At 41.6% G+C, this 20,863-nt stretch overlaps 3 protein-coding genes across 3 annotated transcripts; all 3 read right to left on the reverse strand.

Annotated features, from left to right (window-relative positions):
* Window positions 1–2,772: 2,772 nt before the first annotated feature.
* Window positions 2,773–6,441, reverse strand: LOC130384346 (cytosolic sulfotransferase 3-like). The gene is made up of 8 exons (XM_056592473.1): window positions 6,298–6,441; window positions 5,809–5,947; window positions 5,599–5,727; window positions 5,243–5,343; window positions 4,788–4,914; window positions 4,577–4,674; window positions 4,110–4,284; window positions 2,773–4,039 (listed from the first exon to the last, which is right to left on the reverse strand). The coding sequence occupies exons 1-8, from the start codon at window positions 6,310–6,312 to the stop codon at window positions 3,927–3,929; spliced, it is 897 nt and encodes a 298-aa protein (XP_056448448.1). The 5' UTR covers window positions 6,313–6,441; the 3' UTR covers window positions 2,773–3,926.
* A 4,661-nt stretch (window positions 6,442–11,102) lies between these two features.
* On the reverse strand, window positions 11,103–14,768 carry LOC130384320 (cytosolic sulfotransferase 3-like). The gene is made up of 8 exons (XM_056592447.1): window positions 14,510–14,768; window positions 14,047–14,185; window positions 13,830–13,961; window positions 13,645–13,745; window positions 13,224–13,350; window positions 13,026–13,123; window positions 12,577–12,751; window positions 11,103–12,505 (listed from the first exon to the last, which is right to left on the reverse strand). Exons 1-8 carry the CDS (start codon window positions 14,522–14,524, stop codon window positions 12,393–12,395), a joined length of 900 nt encoding a protein of 299 aa, XP_056448422.1. The 5' UTR covers window positions 14,525–14,768; the 3' UTR covers window positions 11,103–12,392.
* A 2,331-nt stretch (window positions 14,769–17,099) lies between these two features.
* Window positions 17,100–20,837, reverse strand: LOC130384299 (cytosolic sulfotransferase 3-like). Its single transcript, XM_056592425.1, has 8 exons — window positions 20,697–20,837; window positions 20,233–20,371; window positions 19,736–19,864; window positions 19,379–19,479; window positions 18,904–19,030; window positions 18,692–18,789; window positions 18,231–18,405; window positions 17,100–18,144 (listed from the first exon to the last, which is right to left on the reverse strand). Exons 1-8 carry the CDS (start codon window positions 20,835–20,837, stop codon window positions 18,032–18,034), a joined length of 1,023 nt encoding a protein of 340 aa, XP_056448400.1. The 3' UTR covers window positions 17,100–18,031.
* Between the last annotated feature and the right edge of the window lie 26 nt (window positions 20,838–20,863).

Here is a 20,863-nt window from a genome sequence, read left to right on the forward strand (position 1 = left end):
TATGTCCACAGGCGTCCGCAGCTGCCTTCCAAACATAAGTGTGGCTGGTGTGCACCCCGTGCCCACAGGACATGGGGTAGGTGGCGGTCCCAGTCTCGCTGGTGTCGTGAGGTGACGATAGCCAGTCGCGTGGCAAGCGTCCGGTTGAACCTCTCCACTAGCATGTCGCTCTGGGGGTGGAGGGGCGTCGTCCTGGTCTTGCTTACCCCCATGCGTTTGCACACCTCAGCAAAGATTTGAGCCTCAAAGTTCCGCCCATGACCGCTGGGCAGTTCCTGAGGTGCCCCGAAATAGTGAAATAGTGAAACTATTTAATTGAAATAGTGAAATAGTAAATTGCCACGAGGACGTAGCAGTTCCCGCTATCTGTGGTGGGGAATGGGCCCAGGATGTCCACCCCAACCCGCTCCATGGGGGCCCCCGTATGGTATTGCTTGTTGAGGGTCTTGGCCACCCCATAGTGTCCTGCCCCCACCGAACCGTGGATCGCATGTAGCACCCATTGGCGCCAGTGCATGGGCACTAGTAATTGCCACATATCTCTCCCCCAGACTGGTGCACGCCAGACCCTGTAGAGTAGTCCATCCCACCGTGCCAAGGTGGCCCACTCGGAGAAGTAGGTCTTGGTTTCCACGGACAAGGCAGGGACAGCTTGCTGGGAGGGGGTGTGCCTGGTTGTCAACCCACTGTCCCACCCTGGCCAGTGTGGGGTCACTGTCCTGTGCTGCCTGGCACTCCTGGTCTTCCATGGCAGTCAGCCAACCTTCATCTGGCCCGACCAGTCCTGTGGCAGCTACCTGGAGAGTAGCTCCATCTCACTCCTCTTGGCGTTCACAGTGTCTGCAGTCCTCACAGGGGCGTCGGGACAGGGCATCTGCATTGCTGTGCAGACGCCCAGCTCGGTGTTGGATCTCAAAATCGTAGTCCTGCGGGGCCTCGATCCACCGGGCCACCTGACCCTCAGGCTCCTTGATGCTGAGCAACCAGGTCAGGGAAGCGCGGTCCGTCTGCAGGAGGAACCACTGGCCGTAGAGGTAGGGGCGAAAGTGTCTGAACGCCTCAACCACTGCCAGGAGCTCACGTCGGGTGAGGCAGTAGTTGTGCTCGGGGCAAGACAAGGAGCGACTGTAGTAAGCCATCACCCTCTCGTCCCCTGCTCTCTCCTGCGACAGGACTGCCCCCAGTCCCACGTCACTAGCATCAGTGTCGACTATGAAGCTGCGGCCAGGGTCAGGAAGGGCCAGGATGGTTGCGGTTGTCAGAGTAGCACGGAGCTGGGCAAAGGCGGCTGCACAGTCGTACTCCCAGCTGAACTCCCTCCCTTTGTCCGTGAGACGGTGTAGAGGGGTGGCCATTGGTGCGAAGTCGCGGACGAACCGTCGATAGTATGAGGCGAGCCCCAGGAAGCTGCGCACCTCACTGACATTTCGGGGGATGGGCCAGTTCCTTACCGCCTCCACTATGGCAGCCACGCTGCCATAGTAGCCACGCCTTCTGGCCACAGTTCATGGCCCAGGAACCTGGTCTCGCGCTGCAGCAGGTTGCACTTTTTGGGGTGTAGACGCAGGCCTGCGCCCTGAATGGCTTGGAAGACCTGGCGGAGGTTCTCCAGAGCCAGCTTGAAGTCCTTGGCATGGACCAGAAGGTAATCAACGTAGACCTCGCACTGTTTTCTGTGAACGTGAGCCAGAACCCTCTCCATAAGTCTGTCAAACGTGGCGGGAGCATTGAAGAGAACCTGGCTCTGCTGAGCATCGAGTCCTTCGCTGCTCCGCTAGTATACTTCCTGGATAGCATTGTCATCATCTGAAGATGGGGGCTGGGGAGTCTTAGCCCCCACGGAGGTCGCTGTTGTCGTAGACGGACAAGGCGGCGGAGACGGAGGTGGTGCAGCGCCTGGTGGACACAGCTGGGCTTGTGTACACCCTACCTTCCCCCCTTGACGGCGCTGGAGGGTCAGCGTCTCCATGCCGAGGTGAATGGCGTTCCTCGACACATCCACATAGTCTAGTCGCTCGGTGGGCGTTAGGTCGAGCAACACCTGCAGCGCCTTCCCCTCCAGTGCTAGAGCAACGTGGGCAGCAACTTGGTTGCTCCAATTTTTATTCACTGCAGCCAGCCCAACTTGCGCTAGGTACGGCTCCAGGGTTGTGATGCCGGCGTATCGTGGGAGCTTGAAGGTGGTCCGTGGGCTAGCGATGGGAATGCCAGCAGCAGCAGCCGGCGGAGAGGCGGTCAGCGGCGCCCTACAATACTTCAGAATGTAATGTTTGCAAATGGGCTATCACAGCCAACCTAGTGGTTCTACATGTTATATTCTTGTCTAATAGGAGTGTTGGAAAAATAACAGAGGAAAGCTAGCGATTTGTCTTCCCATGACAAAGCTGCTCAGATTGTTTCTTTGTTGTCCGGTGTTGCCTTAATGTATGGTTGTGTTTAAACAGAAAGTTCTGCAGTGTCATCATCAAATTTATTTGAACTTGTAGTGTGAACAGTACAGCTATCTGATGACTTGGTTGTGTAGCGTGACCAAGCTATAACTGTTATCGTCAGGCGTGACCGAGCCAGCACCTAGTAGCCATAGCAACCTTCAGGTACATTTGAACAGTTGAGTAATTCTTTGTTTATTAATACATATTTATTGTTTTATTTTTGTTCTAACATATTTTTAGATTGAAGAACATAGAGGAAGGATACATTCATAAAATATTAGTTTTAAAAATATTACTTTGGCGTATCAAGGAGCCACAGGGGAGGGGTATCCAGCTCAAGAACCTCCGGCTCCTGACCCCTGCAGTAGTACAATACCATTGTTAAACCTCCGATCATAAAATAACGTTTTCTTTTATATAACATATTAAACATTTTAGGTTGAATGATAAATAAAGGAAGGAAGCTCTGTGAGGATCCGTGGTCTGTCTGAGCTGCTCTGAGGCTGGATCTTTGCAAATGTGATGAACACAGAACTGTAAATACAACTTCATAAGATCAGATAAGATAAGATAGAACTGTATTGATCCCCAGGCAGGGACATTTGGCTGTTTACAAAAGAAGAATGACGTGCAAAATGAAAGGGAGGAAAAATCACAGGAAGTGCAAAATGAGCTGTATTCCAAGCGTATGGGTTTATGTATTTAAAGTGTCCAAAGTCGGTCAATTAAACTAAATGTTTTTATGTGAAGTAGAAGAGGGTCTAATGAAATGGTGGGGGTGGCAGGGGAATAGGCATGTATTGCATTGCCACAGCATTTAGTTTTGATGCCTTTAACAAAAACCTTCTATTTACAGAAAGAAAAAAAATCATTTAAGAAATTATTGGTGGATATGTTCCACTCTTAAGAAACTTTATAGTTCAATAGTTTTGAAACTGAGCTAATCTGTAATTACAGAAGTTACACCAAGGTTTAATGAAACACGTTGTCATTAGAGTACATTCTGCCATTGGAAAAGGATGCCGCAACCATTTTTGAAGAAACATCTCATTACATCGGTTAGTTTTCCACTTTGGTTTGCAGAGATATCCTATTCATTTTGAAAATATGTATTCTAAGTAATACATTTAAATTTTTCACATAAAAATATACTTTTTCTGATTTTAACTCATCATAATTTCACGATTAATTACGATAACAAAATACATGACTTCCAACATAATAAAACCCAACATTCGAATGCTCCTATGCTTCCAAAACAGAGGCTATGTTGGTCAAGCCCTATATCTGACTATTATTCGGTTTATAGATAGCACTATAAGGGACCCCCGGCTTTTCTATGATGACTCACGGTCTTACTAAATAGTTTTACATATGTACAAATGTTTTAAAGACCAGCAAAACACTGTAAATCTACGACCTTGTTGAAAGATCCTACATTTCCTGCTCTGTCACTCAGGTTTAATCATGATGTAGGAGTAGCCTGGCCAGATTTCAGACTAGAGTGCGGAACTGCAGCGTGGTATTCTTCATCTTCTTCTTATAGTCCTCATCAAACTGTTCATTCTGGGCTACGGTGAAGTGGTTTCTCCAGTCACCAACCTTCCCTGTGAAATACAATGTGTCAATCAAAAGTAAGGACGTCATAAACTTTAATCTTTCACGTTACCTAATTACCTTTTCTCATGAAGGGAGAGATCTTAAAGTCCATAGCTTTCACAGTTGAGTAGTTGGCCATGTCATCTTTCTTCATATTATCAAACTGTGATCGATGTCTGATTTGTTCCTTCTCTTTGGTTGTCGAGGTCAAACCAAGAAAGGAGCACAACTTATTTATCTCCCGTCCTGTGTCCTGTGCCCAAACAAATAAACAAACACACGCACACACACACACACACACACACACACACACACACACACACACACACACACACACACACACACACACACACACACACACACACACACACACACACACACACACACACACACACACACACACACACACACACACACACACACACACACACTTATAAACTGTGGGTCAATTGTTCCTATTAGTGTATGCTTCATCTTTCCAAGTACCCCTTGGTAACACAGACCCCTGGTTAAGAAATTGCGGCTCTTACACAAACACCACTTACCTCAACCATATCTTCAAAGAACATGTATTGGATTTTAGGATGGGACTGTTTCTTCTCCCACCAGCCAGTCACATGGTCATACCAGGATCCAAATACCACTAAACCCAGAGAGGAAAATATCAGATAACTTATATTGAATGTAAAGCAGAGGTAAATGTTGGCCTATTCTATTTTGGGTGTCTATTTTTGCTTTATTATGTTTTACACTGACTCTTTCCATCAATGAATCTCTGTAGGTAGCTGTTCCAGTCTCCTGGCTCTGGTTGGACGCAGGTCATGCGGTCAAAGTGGAAATAAGACACTGCATTGTCTTTAGCATTACGGGCCACATACACTACCTGCAAAGAGAGAATATGAACCAATGTTTGTTATTTGTATTTATTGAAAAAGGTATAATTTGTCAATAGCTACAAAGATAAAACCATATTCACTTTACATAAATATAAAAGTTATTATTACCGATGTTGATTTAAATATATATCGTTTTTAAATGCACAAAAAAGTAGAACATTCAATTGAGTAAATCTTAGTTAACATTTAATTAATACATTTGCCCAAATGTGTGGCCAATTAAGCTGCTCAGGTAATTCACCTTCAGCTTCCAGTGTTTTGCATATTGTGCTATGGGTGTCTTTGAAGATAACATTGAATGCAAACATACAATACCCTGCATTTCTGTTCCCAAAAGGACTTTGGAATCAACTGGACTGGCAGGTGAGTTTTGATGAGACGAGGACAAGTATCAAGACTATCAGCCAGATCAGTTCCTGAATGGAAAGATGAAAACCAATCTGCTCTTTAACCTATTTACAGTATTCACAGTTGGTACTACTGTGAATGAAATAAGGCAATTGAAATATACTGCACAAGAAAGGCATATCTACTTCTGACTATTTCATTAAGAAATATTATCAGGCTAACGCATGGCCATCCTTTAATAATTTGAAGAAGTTTCTATAATGAATTTGAAAAAGAGAATGGTTTACGTCATATTTTTGCCCATCAAAAAATCACAATCTTACCAGAAGATTGGTTTGGGATCGTAATCTCCAGGAAAGGTACTCTATCATTAAGAGGGGTGGATGTCTGGCGATCTGGTTGTGTCTGAGAAAAATAAAGAAGATCAAGAATGTAGGAGACCCATGTAGTTCCTGAAAAAGCAGAGAACAATTATTACATAACTAAAACTTGTATTACCACACTCAAAATATCCTTGATTTCTATACACAAACCTGCTTTCGGGTATGTTGCAATCAGGATATCATCTGGTCTGGCTTTGAAGTTTTGAATTTTCTCCCAGTTGTCCGTGAAATAATGGACCATTGAAACTCCATGGAAATCAATCAAATTTGGCCGAGGCGGCGTCGTTGTCTGAGTAAAGACGAAAAAAAAAATCGTGAGGATGCCAAAAGCATATATTTTCTTCTTCAAAGGAATTTCAAACCATGTTTTAATATTTTTTAGGCCTATAAAGGCTACTGTTGACCTCCGTCCTTTTACATCGAGTTGACCATTATTGGCTACAGTTAATAACTTTGACCCGAATTTTGAAAAGTAATGAATGTATGTAATGTAACTCAACTAATTAACTTAAATGTGATCTACTAGATCTATGTTACCCTTAAATAACATGCCATTTATGCTAAATATTGGTTGATTGCACAGCATCTCTGCAGCCTATTAGTCATCTATTGCTTAAAAACCAACAATTCCCAAATTACCTTATCTACGGGCATGTCGGCAGCCTAGTTTTGCTTCTCCTGAAGGTCTTAGTCCACTTGTTTTCTTCCTCTGCGTTCGATGGGTTTTGTTGCTGGAATCCCTTACTTTCCCCCACTTGGATTAGGTAACATTCGATGACCTAAACCATGAGTTCGCAGAGGTGGGCAGAGCCTATTGCATTATCACCCTATCAATGTTTGACCTAACTTTCTGAACATAATACTATGACTGTAATGTCGCTTATCATTTACTTTTATTATTTACTTACTGTATCTCATTCTCTGAATAGGTCTGACATGAATGATATGTACACCAAGGGAGCCAGGCTTTTGCTATTAAGTCAACGTGGCCTCCACTCTGCTCCAATCAACTGAGCTGGGCTATATCGCACCCTCACTACTGGGCTGAGGCGTGCTGGGTCCGGTAGAAAAGCGCCATAAACAACAGAATTAGTTGGGGGGAATTAAGCACATAAATAGGTCATTTCGCGAAAATTCATCTAAAAGCGTCAAATTTGGCACAGATGTAGTTCAGGTCATACTGAAATGATTTAGCTAGGGCGCCGGAGCCAGCGACCCTCAGGGCCAAGATGGCGGTCAAATCCAATATGGCCGCTGCCTGAAAAGGGTTCAGACTTTAGCTTTTGAACCACATGAGCTACAAATACAAACTTGATGTATTTTTTAGCTTAATTGATCATGGGAAACACATAGGAATGTTTATATTTATGATCCAGAATATTCTTTGACCCCTTAATCCTCCAAATCCAATATGGCCGCCACCTGAAAAGGGAATCGGCTGCATATTTTGAACCCGATGAGATACAAATGTAAGGTTGATATATATTTTACCTTTTCTGGCTACGGGAAACACAAAACAATAATTATTTATATTTATGATTGGTTATATGTGGACCCCAAATCCAATCTGGCTCCTATATGAAAAAGGGTTATGACTACAAATTTTGAAACAAATAAGCTACAGATGAAAACTTGATGTCTATTTAATTTTATTCACCATGACACACACAGGAATGCTTGCATTTGTGATTGCCTATGTTTAGACCCCACATTTGCCTTTACAAGAGAACAAGAAAGAAGCTGTACTCTCCAGCAGACCAGGGTATGACACGTCTGCCCTTCAGCCTTGTAATCATACAGAAGCAGATACAAGATTATTCCTGCATCTTGCACATGCTGGGGCCGATGGCCATAAAAAGGCATTTGTCCGGACTGTTGACAGCAATGTTGTCATCCTTGCCATCCGCTTCTTCAACACAATCGGCCTCACAGAGCTCTGGATCGGCTTTGCAGGTGGAAAAAGCTATGGGGACATTCCTGCTCATGAAATCAGCAAGCATCTTGGTCCCCAGAAGTCACTGGCCTTTCGACTCTTCCACACTTTAACAGGCTGTGACACAACCTCAACATTCCTGGGCCATGGGAAAAAGAGTGCATGGACAGCTTGGGAGGCAACACCAGATCTCACAGAATCCCTGGTTACCCTCACCTCCGACCCTGAACAGATCAACAATGATGTCCATGTCCAAAGACTGGAGCGTATGGTTGTCATCATGTACAGCAAGAGCTGTGGTTCCAGCCGCGTAGATGAAGCTAGACATCACCTTTTCTCGAATGGTACCAAGTCTCTCGGAACCTGCCTCCCACCCAAGCTGGGTGGGAGTTCAATGCATGGGGATGGTATCGGGACTCTACGAGCAAGACTTGGGAAACGTACTAATCTCGGAGACGCCAGTAAAGCCTGCACCATTCTCCTCTACTGTGGCTGCAAGAAAGCAGGCACTGCAAGTGCTGTAAAGCCCGAGTTCGTTGCACTTCTATATGTGCATGTGAGGGTGCTTGTACAAACAATGATGGTAGAGACGATGAGTGATCCGGTGAATGTGAGTGATAATGTCAATTCATGTAAGAGACCATCAGAATTCACTGTTGTTTTTCATGTTATTGCTGTTTTTTTGTTATGCTAAACAAACCTTTCAGAGTTTTGGACAAATGTACTATATTATTCTTTTAACAATTTGACATAATATGGATATTGCCTTGCAATAATAGATGTGCCTTATTCTTTCATATATGATTAAACTTTGAATGTATTCACCTGTGTTACACTGAAAGCATTTCACTTTTAAAAGGATATTAATCAAGGTTACAGACTTACACAAGCATAAATGAAAATATGCCAATGGACTACCTGTGGTCAATGAACATAAAATAGAAACCACATCATAATTTGTAGCGCATTTGGTTAAAAATTTGAACCAAATATGGCCGCTGCCTTTTTCGGGCAATGGCCATATTGAATTTAGAGACCTCCTTGAGGAGCTTTGCGCTCTGCAGAAAGGTGAAAAGATCAAGAGAAGTAGTTCTATCATGAAACTGGATCCCTTCCTCCAAGATGGGGTTCTCCGGGTTGGTGGAAGATAGCACCGGGCAGCCTTGCCAGAACACACAAAGCATCCAGCTATCCTGGCCAAGGATCACCACATCACGACCCTGATCATCAGGAACGCTCATGAGGAAATCAGACATGCATGGAGAAACCATACCCTTGCTCAGCTGAGACAAAGGGTCTGGATACGCAAAGGAAATGCAGCGGTGATAAGTGTGCTTTCAAAGTGTGTGAAATGCCGGAAGTGTCAAGCTGCTGTGAGTGAACAGAAGATGGCGAATCTACCACCTGATCGTCTACTGCCTGACCATCCACCGTTCACTAACGTCTGTGGAGACTCTTTCGGCCCCTTTGAAGCAAAGCGTGGACGTGTGCAAGTCAAGCGTTATTGAGTCTTGTTTACTTGCCTTACAGTCACAGCAGTCCACATAGAAATCTCGCACTCTCTCGACATTGCCTTGTGTATAAATGCAGTGAGACATTTCATAGCCAGAAGAGGACAAGTGGAGGTTATGAGATCCGATAATGGAATGAACCTGGTAGCTACAGAACACGAGATCCGCCAGGCAATGAAAGAATGGAACCAGTCCCAGATCTCTGAGGCTCTACTGCAAAGGGGAGTCACTTGGATCTTCAACCCGCCTGCCGGGTCGCAACACGGTGGTATCTGGGAGCGACAGTTAAGAACAGTCCGGAAGATACTTACCAACCTTCTGAAGCTCCAGTCACTGGATGATGAACGTCTGCAAACTGTGATGTGTGAAGTAGAAGCAGTGATCAACAGCAGACCCCTTACCAAGTCATCTGATGATGTGGACGACCTCGAGCCACTGACGCCGAATCATCTTCTCCTGCTCAAGGGAAAACCAGCACTCCCTCCAGGTGTGTTTCAGAAGAAGGATCTATATTCAAAACGAAGATGGAGGCAGGTGCAGTATATCTCTGACATCTTCTGGAAGCGCTGGTCCAGAGAATACTTGCCCCTACTGCAAGAAAGGCAGAAGTGGCTGGAGAAGAGGAGAAATGTGAAAGAGGGAGACATCGTACTAATCGTGGACGAGAGGGCTCCAAGAGGAGCCCTCTCGTCTGGTTGATGGGAAAAGTTGAGAAGACAATTCCCGATGCCAAAGGGTTTGTCCGTCAGGTCCTTGTCAAAACAAAGACCAGCACCTTAGAGAGACCCATAGATAAGTTGTGTCTCCTGCTCGAGATGGAAGAATCTCATGGACAATAAAGGACATTATTATCTAGGACTTTATTATTTTCATAGTTGCCTATCTTGTGGGCTTCAACTAGATTGGTCGAGGTTGTTTATGTTGTTTTAGACATATGAAAGAGGACAGAAGGAAATTAGAAAATGCAAAATTATTCTTTAGTTTTAGTTAGTTAATTGTCATCCCCATGATGAGCAATTAGGGGCCGGAATTGTTAGTGCAATTTTTCCATATTGTAATTTAGACTTAGATATTATTAGGATTTAGATATTATATATTTAGATTATTATTTAGTGATTGTTTATTAGATTGATTAACTAATTGTTTTGCATAGTTTTGCATTTTAGTTTAATAACTGTCGAGTGTACTTGTTTTCATTACTTATAATTATTAGAGATGCATAGGACATTGGTTGCTATAGAGGGCGCTGTTAAACTGTAGCACTTAGGAAAAGTAAGGCCCAATCTCAATACTTCCCCTTACCCCTTATCTTCCCCCTTACCCTTGAAGTTGCGCGTTCATGTGAGAGCTAGTGGTGTCTCAATACCCAATTTGATCAAGATTAAGGGATAAGATTGAGTGTTATGTACCCCTTATTTTTAAGATGATTTGAGAGCTCACTTGGGCCGAATCTCGATTCTTCCCCTTGCCCCTTTTGCTTTGTCTTTGTCTTTGTCTTGGTTAAGACAAAGACAAAGACAAAGCAAAAGGGGCAAGGGGAAGAATCGAGATTCGAAAACTGTGTGTTTTGTGTCATTTTGTGGCTTTCAGTAAAGACGAGCAAACGCACAATTTTTCTACCGTCGTTTCAACAGTAAACACGCGTAGACCTCGTTCTTTCTGTCAAAGAGTGGTTAATCGACTGAATATGTTTAGAGCGATTTACGAATGCACTACAAGGGAGTTTTAGCCACTACGGACATGGTGGCGTCCGTGAAAGAGGAACCCCTCCCTGACCCCTCCCCATGTAGACTATACTTAAGAGTGTAATGTCACGTAATGTGAATATGTATTATATAGATAATATAAATACAAAAATAAAGGGAGGGAAAATTACAGGAAGTGCAAAATGAGCTGTATTCCAAGAGTATGGGCTTATGTTAAAGTATCCATAAGACCTGGATGACATAAGACCTAGTGGCCATAACAACCTTGAGATACATTTGAACATTTGAGAAATTCTTTGTTTATTAATACATATTTATTGTTGTTGTTTTTTCAAACATATTTTTAGATTGAAGAATATTGAGGAAGGATACATTCATTAAACATTAGTTTTAAAAATAATACTTTGGCGTATCAAGGCGCCACATTGGAGGGGCATCCAGCTCAAGAACCTCCGGCTCCTGACCCCTGCAGTAGTACAATACCATTGTTAAACCTCCGATCATAAAATAACGTCTTTTTTATAACATAATAAACATTTTAGTTTGAATGATAAATAAAGGAAGGCAGCTCTGCAAAGATCTGTGGTCTGTCTGAGCTGCTCTGAGGCTGGATCTTTGCAAATGTGATGACGCAGAACTGTAAAGATTAGATAAGATTCAACTGTATTGACCCCAGGCAGGGACATTTGGCAGTTAACAAAAGAAGGAAGACGTGCAAAAATAGAGTAGCCTAACTGCAAAATGAGCGATTTTCCAAGTTAATGGGTTTATGTTTTTAAAGGGTCCAAACTCAGTAAATTAAACTAAATGTGTTTATGTGACGTAGAGGAGGGTCAAATAAGATGGTGGGGTGGCAGGGGAATAGGCATGTATGCCACAGCCGTTTTGATGCCTTTAACAAGAATCACTTTCTACTTACAGAAAGTAAAAAATAAACATGAATGAAATTATTGATGGATATGTTCCACTCTTTGTAACTTTTGTGTTCAATATTTTTGAAACTAAGCTAGTCTGTAATTACAGAAGTTACACCAAGGTTTAATGAATAAGGTTATCATTAAAGTATCTTCTGCCATTGAATTAAGGATGCCACATGCAACCATCTTTCAAGAAACATCTCATTACATTGGTTGGTTTTCCACTTTGGTTTGCAGAGATATCCTATTAATTTTGAAAATATGTATTCTATGTAATACATTTTAATTCTAACATTCTAATTCTAACATGAAAATATACATTTGCTGATTTAACTCAAATCATAATTACACGATTAATTACTATTACAAAATACATGACTTCCATCATAATAAAAACCAACATTTGAATGCTCCTATGCTTCCACAATAGAGGCTGTGTTGGTCAAGCCCTATATCTGACTATTATTTGGTTTATGATTAGCACTATTAGTGACCCCGGCTTGTCTAGGACGACTCATGGTCTTACTAAATAGTAATATATATATATATATATACATACAAATGTTTCAAAGACCAGAAAAACACTGTATGTCCTTGTAGAAAGATCATACATATCCTCCTCTGTCACTCAGGTTTAATCATGATGCAAGAGCAGTCTTGCCGAACATCAGACTACAGTGCGGAACTGCAGCGTGGTATTCTTCATCTTCTTCTTATAGTCTTCATCAAACTGATCATTCTGGGCTACGGTGAAGTGGTTTTTCCAGTCACCAACCTTCCCTGTGAAATACAAGGTGTTTGTCAAAAGTAAGGACATCATAAACTTTCATCTTTTCCATTGTCTGAATTACCTTTTCTCATGAAGGGAGAGATCTTAAAGTCCATGACTTCCACAGTTGAATAGTTGGCCATGTCATCTTTCTTCATATTATCAAACTGCGATTGATGTCTGATTTGTTCCTTCTCTTTGGTTGTCGAGGTCAAACCAAGAAAGGAGCACAACTTGTTTATCTCTCGTCCAGTGTCCTGTGCAGAAACAATCAATCACAGACAAACACACACACACACACACACACACACACACACACACACACACACACACACACACACACACACACACACACACACACACACACACACACACACACACACACACACACACACACACACACACACACACACACACTTATAAACTGTGGGTCAATTGTTCCTATTAGTGTATGCTTCATCTTTCCAAGTACCCCTTGGTAACACAGACCCCTGGTTAAGAAATTGCGGCTCTTACACAAACACCACTTACCTCAACCATATCTTCAAAGAACATGTAGTGGATTTTAGGATGGGACTGTTTCTTCTCCCACCAGCCAGTCACATGATCAAACCAGGATCCAAAAACCACTAAAACCAGAGAGTAATCCATCAGATAACTTATAGTAAGGGTGAAGCAGAGGAAAAATAAGGCCTATTCTATTGATTAGGTATATTTTGAGGCACTGACTCTTTCCGTCCATGAATCTCTGTAGAAAGCTGTTCCAGTCTCCTGGCTCGGGTTGGCATACATTCATGCGGTCAAAGTGGTAATAAGACACTGCATTGTCTTTAGCATTACGGGCCACATACACTACCTGCACAGAGAGAACCCCCATTAGGACCCTGCACTAAGAACGCTATCAGTATTTTTTCGGTACTTATTGGCAAAGATATCTTTCAAAACCAACTACAAAGATACATGTGACGTAAATTTAAAAGTAAGCATTACAGATTTAAATAATAAAACTACTTCTATTCATAATACACAATACTGCTATTTAAGTAAATAAAAAATACTTAAGTTATGTTCGCCAAATTTTGGAGCACTATAAACTTTTATTGCATGTTGTTTCATGTGTGCCCATTTATATTTTAAATGAATACTGTACCCTGCATTTCTGTTCCCAAAAGGACTTGGGAACCATCTGGACCGGCAGGTGAGTTTTGATGAGACGAGGAGAAGTAACCAGATTGTCTGCCAGATCGGTTCCTGAATGGTAAGACGTGTGTAAAATGTTTAAATGCATTTCATTTTTCATTAAATGAGTGAACTGGAAAATATTCACAATCTAACCAGAAGGATGGTTTGGAACCGACGTAATCTCCAGGAAAGGTACTCTATCATGAATAGGAGTGGATGTCTGACGATCTGGCTGTGTCTGAGAGAAGTACAGAAGATCAAGAATGTAGGAGACCCATGTAGTTCCTGAAAAAAACGAAAAAAAAACATTACTAAACCATGTAATTACCACTCTCAAAATCTCTGATCTCTTGATTTCTAGTCCACAAACCTGCTTTTGGGTATGTTGCAATCAGGATATCATCTGGTCTGGCTTGGAAGTTTTGAATTTTCTCCCAGTTGTCCGTGAAATAATGGACCATTGAAACTCCATGGAAATCAAATAGATTTGGCCGAGGCGGCATCATTGTCTGAATTAAAGATCAACAAAACAAATAAATGTATAGATGCATTTTGAAGATACCAAAAGGATATTTTTTCTTATGTGAAAATATTTTTAACAATATTTGACACAGGACTTTACATGGTATTTGTTGTCAGTGTCCAGCAATTGAACATAATTGTTTTAAAAAGTCTACAGGTTAATTCTAGACTGGACTTTGCCTTGAAGTCAAAATACATCCTAACTAACTAAAACTATCTTTGTTCACCTCATAAAGAACATGATACTTTTGGTAAAGACCACTCTCTGGGAGGATTCAGAAAAGGCCTGAAACATTCAATCCAAACATTACCTTGTCAGCTGCCATTTCTTCTCCCTAGCTTTTCTGGCAGCGTTGCAAGCCCCTGGTTTTCGTTCTCTATGTTCTTTTGAAATCCCTTCCTTCCTCTCTTTGGTTTACACAACTGTCATTTGACCACAATAACTGCATCAACGTTTGACAGGCTGATAGAGATAGGAATTACGACCATAACATGAAATACGTCTTTCTATTACTTTTGGGCCAAACGGTTTCCACCCCTCTCCAGAAGACTATTGTCTATTGTCCAGAGCTTCCTGCATATTCCCCAAGCAGATCTAAAGGGGGCCCCACTTCCAGGAGACATATACAAGCAGCAGATGTTGAGTCGACTGCCCCTACTGTTCCCTTCATGGCAGGCTTTATGATAATAAATGGAGTGGACAGATAACACTGGTTAACAAATAGCTAGATAAACCAACAAAATCAAAGCAAAGCTAAAATAAAGCTTAAAATAAAACATTTCTATAGTTATTATTATTAATGTTATCAATACGGCTTCAAAAAACATAATATTCCTTACAAAGGGTGTACCACAGACGGAGAACCAGCTTCATAATACACTTTGGTATCCCAGGAGGTCATTTTATGATGGTCAATTATGGCCTTGTTGTTTTCCTTATGGAACAATCTACAAGTTATGGTTCTGTGTTAATTTGCCACTGCGCATGCTCACGGACTAAGAAACTGAGGCAGGCTGTTCAAATTCTTCGCAAAGATAGTGGCTGTGATAGGCAGACTGATAATTCTGAAATCTTACTGCATAGCAACATTTAAATATGTCCCATTTTCCCCACTGAGCCAGGTCATTGCAAATGGTGGGCCGAAGCAATGCAGGACATTTAACATTCAAGAATTCCAACTGCTTGCCTCTCAGTCTCTGAGGATACAAGGTGGCGTGTAAACACAGAATGCTTAACTTTACAATACAATCAGTTAAAAAACACACCCTGTACATTAGCCTTGAGTGATAAGCACTAATAAAAGCCTGCTGACACATTCAAGTCTTGACATGCATTAAGTTGTGTGATAAATATCCAATTTAACTACAAAATAGGCTTTGTTAACAGCTCAAGCTTGATTCTCTCTTGACACAGAGGAGCTGAGACGGGGTATTTAGGAAGTTGGGTTTATTGGGCAAGGAGTAACGACAAGCCGGGGCTAGGCAAGCCATGGTCAGGCAGGCGAGGGTTCGGTAACAGGTAGGCAGTCAGGCAGGCAGGGGCTCGGCGGTAGGCGGGTAGTCAGGCAGGCAGGGATTCGGCAACAGGGTGACGAACGGAGAACTAGAAACGGAGGAAAAAGGGTTACTGGAGGACAGGCTAAAACGGGCTAGACTTTGGATAACGCTGGTAGGACCGATACTAACTGAGTAGTGGTAAACGACGAACTGGCGCCGGCTGATTCCCTACTTCCCTACTACCGTTCCCTACTTCAGCCGGGAGATCCTCGGCTGAAGTAGGGAACGGTGATCGTAGATTGCAGACAGGTGTGTAGAGGGAGTGAGGACCAGTGGCGCCAAGTGGCCACTAGAACCTACGGACTTCGGTGGGGGTTTCATTCCGTCTGCGCATGGCACCTTCTCAACGAAGGTGTGCGCATGCAGCCAGAGGGGGCGCCAAAATACCTATTCCCAACACAATGTTATGTAGTACTTCATTGATAACCGCTACGCAGCGCAAATTTTTTTTTACTGCTCGTGGCGCCCCCCATGTGACTTGGCGCCCCCCACAAATATGCCGCCCCGGGCTGCCTGGTTTGCCCGTACCTAAAACCGCCACTGCACACAAGGACTTAGTAATTTATTTCGGTACATTTAGTGAGTATATATTTGTATTGTATGTGTCATTTTTTCTCATCGCTGATGATTGATTGTGCGGATAAGCACCTGCAGGGAGTTGCTAATTAGCAATTGTGGAGTGTGTCAACAAAAAAAAGTTAAAACAGTATGTGACATAGGCCTATATAGGCTATTTGTTTTCAGTTGACGGTTAGTTAAATAAAGTTGACCATAAATGCTTGACCATAGCCTAAAGGATTATACATTTCACTTAACTTTTTTTACCAGTCTAAAGCTAGGCCTATCTATAGAGCAATACGTCACCCAAGGCCGGACTAACCATCTGGCTAGTGCCCAGAGACACCTTTCGGGGATGAAGCTAAAAATATATTCATCAATATAAATATTTGTTTGGCATACCCAGGAGCCACATGGTAAGGGCTCCCAGAAAAAAAAAGCCTTTGGCTCCTGACACCTGCACTAGTACATTACCGCTGTTAAACCATGATCATAAAATAATGTTTTATTTTTATACAATACATGAAACATTTTACATGGAAGGATGAATGCAGTCAAATGTGCTGGCGCAGAACTGTAAATTCAGCTTCATAAGTTCAGATAACACTTTATTGATCCCAGACGGGGCAGTTGGGATGTTCAACAGCAGCAGGAAGACTTGCGAAAATAGAGATGCAAAGTACAATTAAAAAATAAAATAAAATAGTAAATATGATGGACGGATGATAAACCTGTAATGTAAATATAAAAGATTCATAAATGAACAAATAAATGTAAACAAATTGCAAAATTTACTTTATTTCATGTGTATGGGTATACTGTATATAAAGTGTTCAGAGCAGCTTACATTTTAAAGTGTACGGGTGAAGTATAAGAGTATTTTAAAAGGGTTGAACAAAATCTAGTGCGTAAGTTTGCAGGGAAAGATGAGGGTGAGAGGGGAAAAGGTATCCAGTCCATGTCGTTTATCTTTGAAGCTGTAACCCACAATCGATTTATACATACAGAAAAAAATAACATGAATGAACTTGTTGATGGATGATTTGTTCTTGGAAACTTTCTACTTCAACATTGTTTAGACAGAGCTCATCAGTATGGTAAAGATGTATCACAATGTAGGTTTAACAAAAATAATGGTCATTATATTATCTTCTGCCTTTGAGAAAAGGACATCTACCTCCCTACCGGTTGAATAATATACCAGGATCAATAATGTTAACAAATATAGACGTTGGACTCTCCTGGACTGAGTCTGATTTGACTTTGAGGCTGGGTAAGGCTGAATACATGTTAAACCAGACATCTCCATAGACACTCAAGGAAAGGTCTCCTGCATGACAACATGGAGCACCAATGTCATTTTTGAATATCTGCAAACCGTACATAAACCAGCTTTCAACAACACCGCCCTGCGTCCTTTTAGTTGGAGGAGCTCAGAAAAGCCAACTTGGTGGAGTGCAGCCACCGACATTGTTACAGATTACTGTATGCTTTATTCTGAGTATAATTTAATTTAAATTATTTTTTTTGTACACAAAGAGCACAGTATATAAAAACAATGTCACATATTTTTATATTCATTTATTATGACAAATATTATTGTTGAGGGGGGATGTTTTCATTTTTGACAAATACACTTACTGTGAATGAAGATTATGATTAGCAATATATAAAGGCCAACAAGACACATTAAATCTTCGTCCTTGACTGGCCAGACTTCAGACTAAAGTGCGGAACTGCAGCGTGGTATTCTTCATCTTCTTCTTATAGTCTTCATCAAACTGTTCATTCTGGGTTACGGTGAAGTGGTCTTTCCAGTCGCCAACCTTCCCTGTGAAATACAATGTATGTACGTATACAATGTCAGTCGAAGGTAAGGACATCATAAACTTAAATCTTTAAAGTTATAAGTTTTACCATTTCTCATGAAGGGAGAGATCTTAAAGTCCATTGTTTCAAATGATGAGTAGTTGGCCATGTCATTTTTCTTCATGTTATCAAACTGCACTAGATGTCTGATCTGTTCCTTCGCTGCGGCTGTCGAATTTGAACCGAGAAATGAGCTCAACTTGTCTATCTCTCGTCCAGTGTCCTACACACACACACACACACACACACACACACACACACACACACACACACACACACACACACACACACACACACACACACACACACACACACACACACACACACACACACACACACACACACACACTTTTAGCACAACAAACATTGACTGCATTTTCTGAAGGTTATATCTTTTTATCTTGGAACACCCCCCGTGTTCCAAGATGAAAATATATAACCTTCAGTAAATGTGTATGGAACACATACCCGTGGTTAAGAACTGCTGCTCTTACACAAACACTTCTTACCTCAACCATATCTTCAAAGAACATGTAGTGGATTTTAGGATGGGACTGTTTCCTCTCCCACCAGCCAGTCACATGATCATACCAGGATCCAAAAACCACTAAAACCAGAGAGGAATTAATCAGATCACTTATAGTGAAGGTGAAGCAGAGGTAACTGTCGGCTTATATTCCGTTGATTACGTATATTTGGCTTAAATGTGTGATGTACAAACTCTTTCCATCCATGAATCTCTGTAGGAAGCTGTTCCAGTCTCCTGGCTCTGGTTGGACGTAGGTCATGCGGTCAAAGTGAAAAAAAGACACTGCATTGTCTTTAGCATTACGGGCCACATACACTACCTGCATAGAGAGAACCCCCATTAGGACTTCTGCATTAACATCGCTATCTGTTAAACAATATTCATCGCTATCAGTTATTGTTGGGTATTTATTGGCAATGGCATCTGTTGTAAATAACCACAAAGATAAATCAATATATAAATCAAAGATAATCTGTCAAAGTAACAGATTTTATGGGAATGTCAACAACAAACTAAAAATATTTATCTCAGTCAATACATCTGTTGTAAAATAAATTGTCCAATTATGTCACAATTTGGCACAATTATCTTAGCTCAGACCATTAACTTTAAGTGTTTGGTATATTGATTCATGTGTGCCCTTTTATACTTTAAATGAATACTGTACCCTGCATTTCTTTTCCCAAAAGGACTTGGGAATCATCTGGATGGGGAGGTGAGTTTTGATGAGACGAGGAGAAGAATCCAGACTGTCTGCCAGATCGGTTCCTGAATGGGAAGATTTACAATTCTTTAACTCACTGAGAGTCTTCACAGTTAACATTTCTGTGAATTACACATTTGGGATGCATTCGGAACAATAGGCATAATCTACTTCTGACTATATCGTGTCACATGGCTAACCGTCACTATTAAAAAAAAAAATCCATTATGAATGTGAGTTGCCAAAACATAATGAAATAGAAAAATTTAAATAAGTTTTATTTTTCCTTAAAGACTGACATGAAAATAATCAAAATCTAACCAGAAGGATGGTTTGGGATCATAATCTCCAGGAAAGGTACTCTCTCATAAATAGGGGTGGATGTCTGACGATCTGGCTGTGACTGGGAAAAGTACAGGAGATCCAGAATGTAGGAGACCCATGTAGTTCCTGAGAGAGAGAGAGAGAGAGAGAGAGAGAGAGAGAGAGAGAGAGAGAGAGAGAGAGAGAGAGAGAGAGAGAGAGAGAGAGAGAGAGAGAGAGAGAGAGAGAGAGAGAGAGAGAGATCTTGAAGATTTCAGTGTCATTCTCTTTGGCAATTCCATTGACCAGTACTGTTATATTATTACCCAAAGATATAAAGTGATGCAGCCGACACCCATTTTGTCATTATACCGCGAATGCAAGAGCACCAGTGGATCATAGGCTTTGTCTCAATTGGTCGATAGGTACTTAAAATACATTTATTGACATGAAAATCCTCAAGAGTGACACAAGTTACACAAGTAACAATGACAAACCTCATTGGGCTCACAAACCTGCTTTTGGGTATGTTGCAATGAGGATATCATCTGGTCTGGCTTGGAAGTTTTGAATTTTCTCCCAGTTGTCTGTGAAATAATGAGTCATTGAGACTCCATGGAAATCCAATAGATATGGCCGAGGTGGCATCGTTTTCTTGGGAAAAGATGAGCAAAATAAATACATTGATAAATACATTGGATGGATGCATAAGGGATATTTTCTTATTTGAAAAGAGTTTGTACAATATTTGACATAGGCCTGTATCTGCTTTTTTACATTATGTTAAACATAATTGTTTGATATGACCTACAGGTTACTCATTTTAACTTGACTTTAGACCTAACATGCAAAAACTATCGTCAGATCTTTGTTGCCCTTTAGATAACATGAAACTTTTTAAAGATAACGTTTTGGGACGATTCAAAACATTTCTGTTGAAGTAATTTGTTAGGCATAAAACCAATCATCAAAAAAATACCTTGTTTGCAGGCATGTCGGCTGCCATTGCTTTCGGCAGAGTTGACTCCCTCTGTGGTGTGTGGGTTCTGATCTTTATATCTCCTGCTTTCCCCTCTTTTGATTTCACAACGCTCATTTTGCGGGTTATTCTGTTAATCATTGACAGAGATGGCTTGATCACAGCTA

This window comes from Gadus chalcogrammus, chromosome 1 (genome assembly GCF_026213295.1).
Source record: "Gadus chalcogrammus isolate NIFS_2021 chromosome 1, NIFS_Gcha_1.0, whole genome shotgun sequence".
Classification (NCBI taxonomy): domain Eukaryota; kingdom Metazoa; phylum Chordata; class Actinopteri; order Gadiformes; family Gadidae; genus Gadus; species Gadus chalcogrammus.

Excerpts from the sequence above, each read along its gene's own strand:
- LOC130384346 (XM_056592473.1), bottom strand. Across the intron at positions 4,675-4,787 it reads GAGATTCATTGATGGAAAGA|TGGTATTTGGATCCTGGTAT; the intron begins GTCAGTGTAAAA and ends CTCTGGGTTTAG. Across the intron at positions 4,285-4,576 it reads TCTTTGAAGATATGGTTGAG|GACACAGGACGGGAGATAAA; the intron begins GTAAGTGGTGTT and ends GTTTGGGCACAG.
- LOC130384320 (XM_056592447.1), bottom strand. Across the intron at positions 13,124-13,223 it reads GAGATTCATGGACGGAAAGA|TGGTTTTTGGATCCTGGTTT; the intron begins GTCAGTGCCTCA and ends CTCTGGTTTTAG. Across the intron at positions 12,752-13,025 it reads TCTTTGAAGATATGGTTGAG|GACACTGGACGAGAGATAAA; the intron begins GTAAGTGGTGTT and ends GTTTCTGCACAG.
- LOC130384299 (XM_056592425.1), bottom strand. The coding sequence starts at position 20,837 with ATGATTAACAGAATAACCCGCAAAATGAGCGTTGTGAAATCAAAAGAG. Across the intron at positions 19,865-20,232 it reads TGCAACATACCCAAAAGCAG|GAACTACATGGGTCTCCTAC; the intron begins GTTTGTGAGCCC and ends TCTCTCTCTCAG. Across the intron at positions 18,790-18,903 it reads GAGATTCATGGATGGAAAGA|TGGTTTTTGGATCCTGGTAT; the intron begins GTTTGTACATCA and ends CTCTGGTTTTAG.